General features: G+C 46.0%; 1 protein-coding gene across 4 annotated transcripts in view; it reads right to left on the bottom strand.

Annotated features, from left to right (window-relative positions):
- TTLL4 (tubulin tyrosine ligase like 4) overlaps positions 1 to 14,676 on the bottom strand; it is a 45,006-nt gene that overhangs the window by 6,243 nt on the left and 24,087 nt on the right. For all 4 annotated transcript variants that reach the window (XM_023221263.2, XM_023221236.2, XM_023221253.2 and 1 more), the window contains 10 exons: positions 9,406 to 10,990; positions 8,402 to 8,511; positions 7,986 to 8,049; positions 3,327 to 3,451; positions 2,763 to 2,873; positions 2,332 to 2,408; positions 1,375 to 1,566; positions 1,199 to 1,281; positions 843 to 971; positions 326 to 448 (listed from right to left, as the gene is read on the bottom strand). In XM_023221263.2, the coding sequence (XP_023077031.2) occupies positions 326 to 448; positions 843 to 971; positions 1,199 to 1,281; positions 1,375 to 1,566; positions 2,332 to 2,408; positions 2,763 to 2,873; positions 3,327 to 3,451; positions 7,986 to 8,049; positions 8,402 to 8,511; positions 9,406 to 10,892 (2,501 nt within the window). In that variant the 5' untranslated portion in view covers positions 10,893 to 10,990. The remainder of the gene's footprint in view (positions 1 to 325; positions 449 to 842; positions 972 to 1,198; positions 1,282 to 1,374; positions 1,567 to 2,331; positions 2,409 to 2,762; positions 2,874 to 3,326; positions 3,452 to 7,985; positions 8,050 to 8,401; positions 8,512 to 9,405; positions 10,991 to 14,676) is intronic.

The following is a 14,676-nucleotide window of genomic DNA, read 5'->3' as shown; positions in this document are numbered from 1 at the left end:
CTCCTGAGCAGCTGGGATTATCGGTGCCCATCACCACGCCCAGCTAATTTTTGTATTTTTAGTAGAGACAGGGTTGCAACACGTTGGCCAGGCTGGTCTCGAACTCCTGACCTCAGGTGATCCACCCACATTGGCCTCCCAAAGTGCTAGGATTACAGGCGTGAGCCACCACATCCGGCCTCAAATAGACCAATTCTGAATTGGTAGTTGTTATCTCTGGGTCTTACATTAATCCTCCACTCACCATGCCCCTGAACTTCCCAAAACCCCAGAACCCTGTATTCCTCTAGGCCTTCACTGGCCTGGGACACTCTGCCCTCAGTACCATTTGTGGCCCTGGCAGGCCATTTCATCTGCATTGGCCTGGTACTCGGCATTCTTTTTATTGACACTGTAGTTGGTCAGGTGCATGAACTTATTGCCAAGGCTCTTCATGGAAGGAGAATACCTGGAAGTAAGCAAAAAAAAGGCAAAGGTAAGATGGTGACAGAGCAGATGGAGAAGGAGCCAAACATTTTCCCAAATACTGAAGAGGTGAAGAACAAGTACACAGATCTTTTCATAGCCACAAGAGCCTGAGAAGTGTGTCTGTTGGCAAAGTTCTGAAAAACCACAGCTAAACTCATCTCCTTTATCCCACCTCAGTCCCGTATGCAGGAAGACATTCCCCAGATTTAACGAAGTAGAGAGCTTCCTTATTTCCCATTTCCTGCCTTCTCCCTTGCTAACAAAAACTATCAAAATATTTGTTATTTTCCTGTTTGGTGTCTTCTAGTTTCCCTCCCTCTGAGGAAAATACAATCCCCAATATTGTCAGAGGATACCTCACCACTGTCACATACTTGCAACTGGCAAAGCGGACCAGTCCATCCGAAAAGAGGTAAATCCGCAGAGGATCGTAGGAAGTGACGTAAACATAGATCCGCAGGTCAAACTTGCTGCCGCTGATGAGGTAGGGTTTGTGTAGATACCTACATAGGACAAAGGCCAGCTTCTCATCCAGCCACATGATGGGGCTCAGTGGGTAACCAAGCCACAGGAAAAGCCAGCTAACAGTCCCCAAGATAAAGACCTTAGAACTGTTGGCTAAGGAAGCTCTTTGGCTGGGAGAACAAAGGGCAGAAGAACATTGTAAGAAGGGAACCTCAAGGCCAAGGAGGTAGGAGGACAGGGTAAGGGATATGTGCTACAGGCTCACCGCTGTACCAGGAGGGGCCTTCGCTTGGGGAGCTGACTCCACTTATGAATAACCTGGATGCCAATGCCTCGAGCTGATGCTGGCTAGGAGCAGAAAGGAGATGAGATTTGCTCCAGGTCCAATACTCTGTTGTTCCCACTCAGACCATAGTCTCCTGCCCACTGTGATTCACTCACTGGCTTCACAATCCACTTTTGGCGGCGGCTGCTCTCCCACGCTTTGCGCAGGAGCTTGGCATCCTGGGGCAGGATAAAGGACTGGGGGAAGAAACTGAACTCCTTCTTGCCAAAGCGGTTCTGCATGCGTGACAGGTTCCGCCATAGCCGGTCCTTCCTCCCAATCTGGAATGAGCCTGGGAAATGATTTAGCTACAAAAGGAAAAAGGGTGAGTGCAGGAAGAGGGCAGAAGTGAGGCCATAAGGAAGATGACAAGACTCACTCTACCATTCAACTTCTTTAGCAGCACTCCAAGCTGTTGTTCCATCTTACTATCACCACCCTAATAGTCCTTAAGTATCCAACTGCAGAGCACTCACCAAAAGATGATTAAAACACAGACAAAACAGAGTAATGTAAGACAGACATGATATTCACCTTAAGTGCAAAGAAAAAGCTATTACACCTTTTTCCATGCAACCCTATGGGATGAGGACAGAAAAGCATTTCACCTTTAGTAAGTCTGGGGGCAAGGGACTCATTCATTCCAATGTGAGACCAGAAGTCCTCTTTACACATATTCAGCTTGAGAGAATGGAATGTGCAGTGGTCATAGGGAAACATAATAAACAGAAAATAGACAGTCTAACTCAAGACACATTAGAGGAAAAAGTGCCTTTGAGAAGCTGCAACTGCAGGATTTCAGAGCTACACCCTCCTATGAGGTTGGATTTCAGGAGAGGGACTCAGCTGCCCCCACATAGCAAGAAGCTCCAAAATATTGCAGCTGAACTGGAGATGTACGTGATCCACTGGAGTCTCTCACTGTACCCCCATCCTGTACTTTCTCCTCTGTACAGCTTCCTGACTTCTCCATGGTCATCTTCTTCCCACCCCCTACCCCCTACCCACATCATCACCCTCCTCTTGGCCTAGTCCAAAGTCCAGGGAAACAGCTCCTCAGAAAGGGCCCCTACCTTCTGATGCTCTCGAATGGATCGGAAACTAGGAGACTTCATGTGGTGACCCCAACAGCCCAGCCAGTCATCGTTTCCTATGGGAGGTACATCAGGAATCAGCCTTGCTAACAGCCCAGTCCAGGGACAGAGAAAGGCCCAGAGGCCCCAGAACTGGGCACAGCTCCCAGACTTGGTTTTCAAAGAGTTGCTATGGAGCTGTCCTACATGAGGCCCTGGGGCCAGGGACAGAACAATGGCCCTTTGTCTCTCAATTCTGAACAACAGGCTCAGCCCAGGATTTCAGAGCTACACCCTCCTATAAGACTGGATTTCAGGAGAGGGCCCCAGCTGCCCCTACATAGGCACGAGGTGTCTAGAGCTCTCCCCCTACTCAAAGCCCATCTATTTGGGGCAAAAAGGACAGGGTCACAGGAAGGCAAGCAACTCACTTTTGCTGATTTTGAAGTGGGACCGTCCAATGGTCTGCTTGACAATGTTGGGGGTCACTGTGCTCATCTTCCACCGGAGCAACTTCCTCTGCTCCCAGGGAAGTTTCTCCACTGGGAAGAATGCAAGGGGTGTGGGGATGGGGGGTGGAGAAGAGCAGAGAGTCATGATGAGAAGACAAAAAAGATGGTATGGCTGCCCATTTTTCCCTGGGCAGGCAAGTCACTATTGCTCCAGATCAGAGTTTCAGAGGAGCACACTTTGGGAAGGAAGAGGGGCTGTGCAGGAATGAGGAACAAAGAAAGGGAAGACTGAAAGGGAAAAGCAGCAAGGTTGGAGAGCATGAACTCAGCATGACATGGCAAGGTTGAAAAGGGTCAGCTAAAGGATAGACAAGAAAAAGGTTGCATTAGACCTACGACCATGTGGGGAACTGAGCACAGTGTGACAACTGTCACAACAGCCATTCTGGAAACTCTCTCCCACCTACTGCCACCTCCTCCCAACTTAGCTACCAACCTTCTCCCGGGGGACTCTTCTGGGCTTTGACACTTGGCCAGGTTTACCTCTCTCATCCCGAGTGCCAAAATAGATGGTAGGGGGAACGTTGGGAAAGAGACTGTAGATGAGGGCTGGTCGGACAACTTTCTCATGATTGGAAAGGGGTTTGGTCAGAATTTCCATACAGCTTCTAAGACGAAAAACAAACACGGACTAGAGAAAGAGAAAAAGCAACAGCCCTGAAGCGTTGTTACTATGATGTACGATTTCTTTCCAAGTGCTGTCTTTTAACTTGTGATTCTAAAAAGCCAGGTGCTCAATAATTAATAATTATTTTATACATATTAATCCATAAGGTACTAGGCTAACCTACATATAACCACACCATTAAATGTCACCTAAAGACAAGGTTTTCCAATACTTCATTCTGCAATACAGCTCCAAAATTTTCTGTGACAAGGCATTGTCTGGGAAAGTCCCTGACAGGAGTGGTTCTGAGAGGGGAAATGAATGTGGGTGGATACTAGTAGAAGAATGTGCTATGCTAAGACGAAGAAATAAACGAGGGAAGAAAAGAATGATGTGAAAAGTACGAAGGAGGAAAACCAAAAAAGATCTGAGGTGTAGAGACTTTTAAATTGAAAAAGGGGAAAAAGCAATAGAAAGAAAAGAAACAGTGATACTTCTAGTTCGTTTTATATTTAGGTTCATCTAAAGATTCATGGACTGTTAGTGCTTTTCTCTATTTTGGAAGTGATTTGTGACACTGGAATTTTAGGTAACAGTATGGGAACACAGATCTGGATGTGACGAAGAGATGTGGCTGATGGGCCATGGGTTCCCTACTGTTATTCCAACAAGGGCTTGGCCAAGGCTGTCTCAAGGGGTGTCAACATAGCAGACATATCAACTACCTGTTAGGTATAAGCTGACAGACCCAGATCATTCCTCTAACTAGCACTGAAAAATGGAGAAAATAGCTATTACTCTTTACAACTTAGATAATATAATCCACAAATATTATTATAACATTAATTTTTAGTTTAAAAAAGTCACTTTACCTGTTATTACTTTCAGCACAACAGAAATAGGCACTGTATGTGAAACATTTCAGTTTTAAATCTTAAAGATTTTTAATGAATTTTAGGGAATCAAGTTAAATACTAATTCCCAATGAAAAATTCCTATTAATTCAACTCTATTCCTCATTTTCAAAATTTTTTCTTCAAAGGCTTTTGGTTTACTGAGTACGAGAATTTAAGATTGTTGAAGTCAATAAGAATGAGTTAAAATTTAAAAACAAAGATAGAGGCAGGGGGCAGTGGCTCACGCCTGTAATCCCAGGACTTTGGGAGGCCAAGGCAGGCGGATGACCCGAGGTTGGGAGTTGGAGACCAGCCTGACCAACATGGGGTAACCCCCATCTCTACTAAAAATACAAAATTAGCCGGGCGTAGTGGCGCATGCCTGTAGTCCCAAATACTCGGGAGGCTGAGGCAGGAGAATGGCTTGAACCTGGGAGGCAGAGGTTGTGATGAGCTGAGATCACGCCATTGCACTCTAGCCTGGGCAACAAGAGCAAAACCCCATCTCAAAAAAAAAAAAAAAAAAAAAGATAGAAACATAAAATGGTACAGCCACTCTGGAAAACAGTTTTGGCAGTTTCTTTAAAAACTAAACATGCAATCATCATACAACCTAGTAATTGCACTCCTGGGCATTTATCCCAGAGAGATGAAGACTTATATTTACACAAAAATATGTACATGATTATTTATAGCAGCTTTATTCATAACAGCCAAAAGCTGAAAACAACCCAAATATCCTTCAACAGGTGTATGGTTAAACAAACTGTGGTACATCCATACCACAGAACACTATCCAGCAATAAAAAAGAATGAGAACTATTGATACATGCAACAACCCAGGTCAATCTCCGAAGAATATGCTGAGTGAAAAAATGTCAATGTCAAAAGGTGACATACTGCTGTCACTCTATCTGTGTAACATTCTTGAAATGACAAAAAGGAGAACTAGTGGTTGCCAGGGGATTAAGGAGGGAATGGGAGTAGGAGGGAAGTAGGTGTAGCTATAAGGGTAGCAGGAGGAAGAATTCCTACAGTGATGACAACGTTCTGTATCTTTTTTTTTTTTTTCTGAGACAGAGTCTTGCCTCTTGTCACCCAGGCTGGGGTGCAGTGGTGTGATCTCAGCTCACTGCAACCTCTGCCCCCCAGGTTCATGTGATTCTCCTGCCTCAGCCTCCCGAGTAGCTGGGAATACAGGTGCCCACCATCATGCCCAACCAATTTTTGTATTTTTAGAAGATGTTGTATTTTAGTAAAACACAGGGTTTCACCATGTTGGCCAGGTTGGTCTCAAACTCCTGACTTCAACTGATCTACTCACCTCAGCCTCCCAAAGTGCTGGGGTTACAGGCGTGAGCCACTGTGCCCAGCAAAATGTTCCATATCTTGACTCTAACAATGTTAACAACATCCCAGTTGTACTATATTGTACTTCTCCAAGATGTTACCCAATGGGGGAAACTGAGTAGAGAGTACAGGGGACCGCTCTGCATTCTTTCTTACAACTACACGTGAAATCTATAATTATCTCAATATCACAAGCTTAATTTAAAAACAAACAAAAAACCCTTGTGAGTTGTCTCACAAGAGTCCTAAACTTCTCCTCAAGAGACCTGGCTTCTAGTCTAGCCATGCTAGAAACTATGACCTTGGAACAGCTGCTTCACTTCTCTGGTCTTCAATATTTACACTGGACTTGATGGCTTCCATCTCTAAAATTACATGATTCTTAGAGCACGACAGAAAATGCAGTGAAAATATTGCTGTGTAAAGAAACAGGTAGTGTTTCCAATGATTTTTCTGTTTTTCAGTGGTTGCCAAATTTTCCATAATAAATATACAAATACTTCATAATAGAGAAAAAGTAAGATTTTAGCAATCTAAAAGTATTTTAGTCATCTTTAAAATGCAGAGTGATTTGGAATTAATCTATCTCCATTTTTGGTCAGGTGCAGTGGCTCACACCCCTAATCTCAGTGCTTTGGGAGGATAAAGCAAGAGGATCACTTGAGACCAGAGTTTAAGACCAGCCTGAGTAATATAATGAGACCTTCCCCCACAACTCTACAAAAAAAATTTTTAATTAGCTGGGTGTGGTGGGTGGTCCTGTAGTCCCAGCTGTTCAGGAGGCTGAGGCAGGAGGATTGCTTGAGCCCAGGAGTTCAAGGTTACAGTAAGCTATGATGGATCCACTGCACTCTAGCCTGGGTAACAGAGCAAGACTCTGACTCTAAAAAATAAAAATATGTGTTTACATTTTCTTGAAAATTATGTCTAAGCCTCATATAGAGAAGAAGTTATGTGCTATTTGTAGAAGTTAAAGTTAATTAATTAATGAGCAAATGATTAACAAACACCTTTTGTGGATTTTATCTTATATATCAGGAAGGCTAAAGGGCTGTGTAGCAGTCCTGAAGTAGGCTCTTAAGTGTAACAAAGGTAGGACTCCAAATCAATTACATGTCAAATATTTTTCTCCTATGAAGAGTGGACGTACTTAATCAACTTCCAATATATATAACCCGAAGTAATTTTGCTTTTCTGGAAGGAGGATGGGTTGGGCTGAAAGTGACAACTTATGCATCAGACTCAGGGTGCCCGTGAGGGGATTTCTATCCACCTTCACAGAGAATCCCAGTTCTCGCTCCCACTTTCCAAGCAGCTCTGTCTCTACCTTACAGTTAAGGGCTCTAAAATTGGTGTGCTGCTGCCACACCATCACATTTCACAGAGATGCAGCCTGTCTTGTCCATGCTAAACAAGGCAGAGAAGGCTCCCTTTATTCCTAGCTTCATCTAAGGCAGGGTTGATGCAAAGAAAAGCAACCCGACTCTGGGTGCTCCATATATTGGTCAAGCCCAATGATATACAGCTAGTTTTTCATTAAAAATTAGGGCCAGGTGCAGTGGCTCATCCCTATAATCCCAGCATTTTGGGAGGTCAACGATTACAGGTGTGCGCCACCATACCCAGCTAATTGTTTCTATTTTTAGTAGAGATGGGTGTTTCACCATGTTAGCCAGCCTGGTCTCTAACTCCTGGCCTCAAGTTATCCACCCATCTTAGCCTCCCAAAGTGTTACGATTATAGGCATAAGCCACTATGCCCAGTCCATGATACTGTTTTTGTTGCTGTCGTTTTGTTTCTGAGACAGAGTCTCACTCCGTAACCCAGGCTGGAGTGCAGCAGCGTGACCTCAGCTCACTGCAACCTCCACCTCCCAGGTTCAAGTGATTCTCGTGCCTCAGCCTCCTGAGCAGCTGGGATTACAGGTGTGCACCACCATGCCTTGCTGATTTTTATATTTTTAGTAGAGACAGCGTTTTGCCATGTTGGCCAGGCTAGTCTCGAACTCCTGACCTCAGGTGATCCGTCTGCCTCAGCCTCCCGAAGTGCTGGGGTTACAGGTGTGAGCCACTGCGCCTGGCCCATGATACTGTTTTTAAGCCCCACAGATGAGATGTGCTTCTGGCCCCCCATTACTCCCTGTTCAAAAACTAAAGTCGCAAACACAAAAATTTGGTAAAAATGCATTAGAGTTCTTAAGGCCATTAATGACTTGAGTGGTTAGTCTCTTTATAATCTTTAAGAGACAAAAGATGAGCATCTAACAATGATCTATACAGCCACGCTTACCTAGAGATCATGGCCACCGATTCGCTAGGGGTGACAGCACTTAATGAGGAGCACTCTGAGTCTCCTAGAGGAAGGAAGAACAGAGAAATTCTGACTAGAAAAGGCTGCAGCACAAACTTACCAAGCCTAGGCAACTCTTCCTTGAATATCCTGGGCTCAACCCTTCTTGGGGAGCCACAAGCACCACCCTGCTGCTTTGCACTGCCTTCCTCAACAGAAGCAGGGGGAAGGTAAGACCAGTGGGACAGGGGGACTAGAGACCAAAGTCCTCTAGAAGGCACTACCTCCCTCTTAAGAATCCCAAAGCAAATGACTGATGTAGGTAATGAGTCAAGGACCTAGTACATAATTGTTAGCCCCCTACCCAAAATGTCATAACCAACTCCTAGTTGGAAGTGAAAGGGTTCCCTACTCACCCTCCTCCTCTTCATTCTCATCATGGCTACAACAGTCTTCCAAACCATCTACTAGTTCTTCTTCTGTATCTTCAGTCTCAGCCTGATCTGGCTGGAGGTCAGTAGCTGAACTAAAAGAAAGAATCATGCCCCCAGCCTAGTCAACTCCATCAAAGAGGTCACAGTTAGATTCTCATTCCTTCATCATCTCCCAGTACTTGCCCCTTCTCCATTACCAATCTGCTAAGTCTTGCCTGGACCTCACAACTCATTTCTCTTGTCTTCAAAGCTTAGGTCTAGGCATAGCTTCTCAACCTTACATCTCCCATTCTGCAAAGAGGCACTATGTTTTCCCTTTTTTTGGTGTCCCTCATAGCATATAAGTACAACATTCTACATCTAAAAAACCATCAATGGATATCTGGTAATTGACTTGAAATGTCCCTAGGCCACTCTCTGGGAACTCAGAAGAAGGCCTTAGTGGACCAAGTTTCCAGGAAAATAACAAAACACAAGAGAAGTAGCCAACTATGTGTGTGCCCTAACTATAAATGGCTGTCATGCCAAGAATGTCTGAGAACCTGATTTGGTTTGGAAAAAGTAGGAAAGTCACAGGCTTCAACACTTGGTGTTCACAATTCTTATTTCTCTCCTGGTTTTTACTTAAAATAGGTGTTGACGAACTCTTTCTCTAAAGGACCAGAGAGTAAATATTTTTGTTTGCAGGCCAGTCAGTTTATCACAACTACTCAGCTCTACCATTTTAACAAGAAAGCAGCCACAAACAACTGCAAATGAATGGACAAGGCTGCATTCCAATAAAACTTTATTTACAAAAGCAGGCAACAAGCAAGATTTGGTCTGCAAGCTATAGTTTCCCAACCCTTGCCCTGAAAGGAAAACCAAAAATTCTAGGGCAGCTAAAAAATAAAACCAACCTTCAGAGGTACAGGGTCAATGCCAACCCAAATTATGGTATATACATTCTACTGCTCTAAATGAACCAAAAACATTATCCAACGTACCTAATATCCCTACCAGATGAGTCCAGCTCCCTGACCTCCTCAGGTCTCTCCTTCTCAGATTGGCCCAGCTGGATGGAAGAGAGGCGGGTGGCCACGTTGGCTATGCCAAGAGTTTGAGGAGAAGGGGGACCTGGAGCTTTGCCTTCTCCAAATGGTGGGGGGTCAATTACAGATTCATAGGCAGGGCTGTGATTGAGCCCACTGGCATGTGAGGCAAGGAGGTGAATGCTGATACGTTTGGTACAGAAGACTGTATTGTCCAACCCCAAGGTATCTGAGGCACCAGGGAGGACCCGACCAACCAATCCAGCATCCTCCTGAGGAAACCGCTGATTTACCGCAGGAGGTTTCCACCGCCTGCTCCTGTTGAGGACATTCCACTGGAAGCTGGGGTTCAGGAAACTAGACTGTTCAAACTGGCAGCCTTGCCTCGGCATCTTCTCAAAGCCTTTTGCAGTCAATTTCCTTACGGCCTCAGTGAACCGAATCTCCTTAGTTGGGGCCTGGGAATCAGAGTTGTCATCCAGAGCACAGGAAAGTGGCTCTGCCCTCATGGCTAAGTTATTCCGGTTATACCAGGAAGAGGCAACACTGGTGGCGGATGTGTCATGGGAGTTAGGGGTAGACAAAGCGATACGGGCACTGGCATCAGCTAGGACACTGCCAATGCTTTTGGGCACCTTATGGTCAACAGGCTGCGGTGCACAGTCTCCAGTACCCCCTGAATGATGCCAGGAGACAGGCTGGATCTTGGGTGGCGATACTGGCTTCAGGCCCTCTGTGGTCTGCAATAAAGGCACTTGCGTGCTATTTGGCCGCATGAAGGAATTATTATTCAGCATGGGCTTATAGGATGAAGAGAGTGGAGATGGGATCTTCCCTGAGATGGCAGACGCCAGGCTTTTCCCTGAAGGGTTTTCCCCAGCCGCTGCCAAGCAGAGGTATGGTTCTGTGGATGAGGAGGCCATGGGCTGGGCCATGGGGAAGACCATGGAAGAAATGGCCTTGTCGGCAGTGAGACTGACAGGGAGGCTCTTTTGAGGGAGAGAAAAAGGGCTTTTTTCTGATGGGCTCGAACGCAAGCAGAAAGACTCTAGTTGCTGGTAGGGTTTGTGCCTATAGCTGGAGCGGCGGTATAGGAGGGTGCTGTTGAACAAGTCCGGGAGAGAGTGTAGGTAACAGGAACTGCTGTGGCCTGCAATGACAGCCGTGGTCCCAGAGCTACGTAAAGTTCTAGGGCAAAAGAAATATGCCGGCTGGGGTGGGATGCCCAAGAGGGCTGGGCCCAACCCTGCTGACAGTGTCTCCACTTGCTTCTTTTCCAGCTTCCAGATTGGCTTCACTTGCTGATGGGCCTGAGGCCAGACTTTGCCCTCCGAGGGTTTCTCAGGTGGCGTGGCAGACACTGTGCCTGAGGGACCACTCTGCTTGAAGCTGTTTTTCTGGCGGAGGCCAATACTGTAGTGCTCTGCTCCTGCTGAGGCCATGAGGGGCCCACATCATGGCCACATGGTCTCATGGCCTGGCTCAGGTAAGGTGCCACACACCTCCGGTAGTAGCAGCTGCATCCTTGAAGTCCGTCAGTCTGAAGGGGAGAGAAATGATAGGAAATGTTACGGCGCCAGGAGGACAGATACCATGCTACAGTGGTCCTCAGGTAAGCAGTACAGTCCCACTTCAGCATTTTTGGGCAACCAGTCTTGGTCGTCATTTGGGGCCCTGGGAGAACACTAGATTTCCAGGGAGTTTCCAGTGGTCTTCCTATTGCCCTCATATGATCAAAGTTGGCTTCATTAAGGACTAAGACACTGAGGTGCCACCACCACTGTGAGGCCGTTCATGAGTCCGCACTCTGTCACTCAGAAAGTTTTTCTCTCTCTCCAACAAAAAAATACATCTTTCTGCCTCACCGCCCACAACTTTCCATGAGGGGCTACCTTCCCTCACCCAAAACCAGTGTGGCTAGGAATAAAGCAAATGTGAAGTGAGATAGAAGAGTATCTTCCTTCTCATCTATCAATTCTGAAAGATGAAAGATTATTCGAGTCCAGGTGAGACAGCTCACACCTGTAATCTCAGCTTGAGCCCAGGAGTTCAAGACCAGCCTGCCCAATATGGCAAAACCCCATCACTACAAAAAATTAGCTAGGCATGGTGGCATGCACCTGAAGTCCCAGCTACTATGGAGGCTGACATGGGAGGATCGATTAAGCCTGGGAGGCGGAGGTTGCAGCAAGCCGAGATGGTGCCATGTACTCCAGCATGGGCAACAGAGTGAGACCCCATCTTAGAAAAAAAAAGGTGATCTGAAAAACTCATTTTACATCTACTGCTCCCTAAATTAACTCAGCTGCCTCTGATTTAGTCTGCTTTTCACGGTTAAGTAGGACAAGTTCAGACAGGAGAACAGAATTCCCTTGCTGACCCCGGAGTTTATTCTAGAGCTGAGACAGCAATTTCATCTCTTGCTAACTATACAGACTTAAATTCCATCCTGTGTGTTGGTGGGAAAAAGAAGAAAGAAAATTGAACTAAACACCAGCATAATTTTTACTTAAAGTGACTTTATTTCCAGCAGCCATACTGGGACAGGAGAGTTCAGGGAGTAAGAAGAGGACAGAAGCTTTCTTCGCTCCAAAGTCCAGGCTTAAGTTTGGGCTTATCTCAGGGAGGAAGAGCCTGTCTCTTGCATCTTCTCAATCAGTGTTTCCTTTCATACAAAACCTCTAAGCCAGCCTTCTAGGTCTCAAACTGTCTGTTCAGCATGGTCACTTACTTTCTAAATCAAATTCACAAAATATTCTCCAATTTTCACAACTGTAGGGAAAGGTAGGCCTGCTTTCATGGCAGCATCTAGGGGGAAATAACGAAAACTGTAAAAAGTCATTCATGGCCAGGTGCAGTGGCTCACGCCTGTAATGCCAGCACTTTGGGAGGCTGAGGCGGGCAGATCACTTGAGCTCAGGAGTTTGAGACCAGACTGGGCAACATGGCAAAACCCCATCTCTACAAAAGATACAAAAATCAGCCAGGTGTGGTACATGCCTGTGGTCCCAGCTACCTGGGAAGCTGAGGCATGAAAAACCTTGAGCATGGAAGGTGGAAGTTGCAGCAAGCCAAGACAGCACCACTGCTCTCCAGCCTAGGTGACAGAGAGAGAGACTCTGTTTCACAAAAAAAAAAAAGGTCGGGCGCAGTGGCTCACGCCTGTAATCGCAACACTTTGGGAGGCCAAGGCGGGTGGATCACAAGGTCAGGAGTTCAAGACCACCCTGGCCAGCATGGTGAAACCCTGTCTCTACTAAAAATATAAAAATTTAGCCAGGCGTGGAGGTGGGTGCCTGTAATCCCAACTACTTGGGAGGCTGAGGCAGGAAAATCGCTTGAACTCGGGAGGTGGAGGTTGCAGTGAGCTGAGATCGCACCATTGCACTCCAGCCAGGGCGACAGAGTGAGACTCTGTCTCAAAAAAAAAGTAGTAGTCATTTGTCTGGGGTAATTCTGAAAGGAATCCTGACATCCTCATCAAGTGTTTTCAGAGTAGCTAGAGGGAAGGAATTAGCAGAGAGGTTTTGTTTTGTTTTGAGACAGGGTCTTGCTCTGTCACCCAGACTGGAATGCAGTGGCACAAACATGGCTCACTGCAGCCTCTGACTCCTGGACTCAAATGATCTTCTCCTTTCAGCCTCCCAAATAGCTGGGACCACAAGCATGCACCACCACACACAGTTGATTTTTTTTGTTATTGTTAAGATAGGTAGTGGCAGTATCTCACTATGATGCCCAGGCTGGTCTCGACTCCTGGCCTCAAGCGATCCTCCCATCTCAGCCTCCCAATAAACTGGGATTACAAGCCTCTGCCACTGAACCCAGCCCTAGGAGAGATGGTTTTTTCACTTAAGTAATATTTAAAATGCAAAAATTGAGAGACTACCTTGTATTTTGATTAACAGAGTAATGGCCAAGGAAGATCTAAGACTCCTGTCTACAGCTATGAATGAATAGTACCAACAGACAGACTGCAGAAGCCATGGGATGTCGCCCTCTTTACCTGCAAAGGCTGACCTACATGGACTCTTTCTCAAGGAGAGTACAAAAAATCACAATGCAGCACTGCCAATATTCAAAATGATAGTGGGCTAAGAACAGCACAAATGCTAAAACTGGATTTTGAAGCCAGTTACCTCAAAATGAGGTGACAGAAAATGGACCACTACACAAGTGTAAACTATGGAAATACCGTGCTTGGAACAATTAATTACAGAGTGCGCTTATGGTAGAGAAGCATAGAGACAAAGGGAAAAGTCAAATCCTGCCAATCACTTCACAAGATTACACGCACACATGCATGTGTATTATGTACACTCAACATATTCACAAACCCGGCCAGGCGCGGTGGCTCAAGCCTGTAATCCCAACACTTTGGGATGCCGAGATGGGCGGATCACGAGGTCAGGAGATCGAGACCATCCTGGCTAACACGGTGAAACCCTGTCTCTACTAAAAATTACAAAAAACTAGCCGGGGGAGGTGGCGGGCGCCTGTAGTCCCAGCTACTCGGGAGGCTGAGGCAGGAGAATGGCGTAAACCCGGGCGGTGGAGCTTGCAGTGAGCTGAGATCCGGCCACTGCACTCCAGCCTGGGCGACAGAGCGAGACTCCGTCTCAAAAAAAAAAAAAATAAACATATTCACAAACCCTCACTTAGTCCTCTTTCAGGAATCCACATCTTCCCCACCAATGCAACACAACAGACATACCAAAGTGGTAGGAGAATGCCTAAGGAAATGAAAACTCAGGCTGGTCCCCCTGAAAAACAGCCCCACTATTGATTCCCACGTGCATCAAGCTAGCTCAGCTCTTCATTCCCTTACAAGTGCTGTCCCTGGAGCCCTTTCTTCTTCTTCACCCAACTTAAAAAAATCAGCTGCAACATGACCTCGGCAGTCTTCTCTGACTCCTGAGTTTGAACAGGATGCCTCACCTCTGTGCATGCCACCATCACTGCTCACAGAACATTAGCTTCAATAATGAACTAACTCATCAGACTAGAAGCAAGGAGCACATTCTCCTCCAGCTGATGTCCCCAACACAGTAACTGATACACAGGAAGTGCTTAATATTCTGTTGAGTAAACAAACTGGAAAAGCACAGTAAATGAAGGGGAAACAAACTTGAATACTAGTTTGGGCACCTAATGAATGTCTGGTGCCACGCTAGGCATTGTATTCATATTATTTCATTTAATCCTAAAAAAAACCTTACATTCACT

This window comes from Piliocolobus tephrosceles, chromosome 11, assembly GCF_002776525.5.
Source record: "Piliocolobus tephrosceles isolate RC106 chromosome 11, ASM277652v3, whole genome shotgun sequence".
In the NCBI taxonomy this organism is placed as follows: Eukaryota; Metazoa; Chordata; class Mammalia; order Primates; family Cercopithecidae; genus Piliocolobus; species Piliocolobus tephrosceles.
Note: the sequence above shows the minus strand (reverse complement) of the source record. Positions and strands in the feature narration are given on the sequence as shown.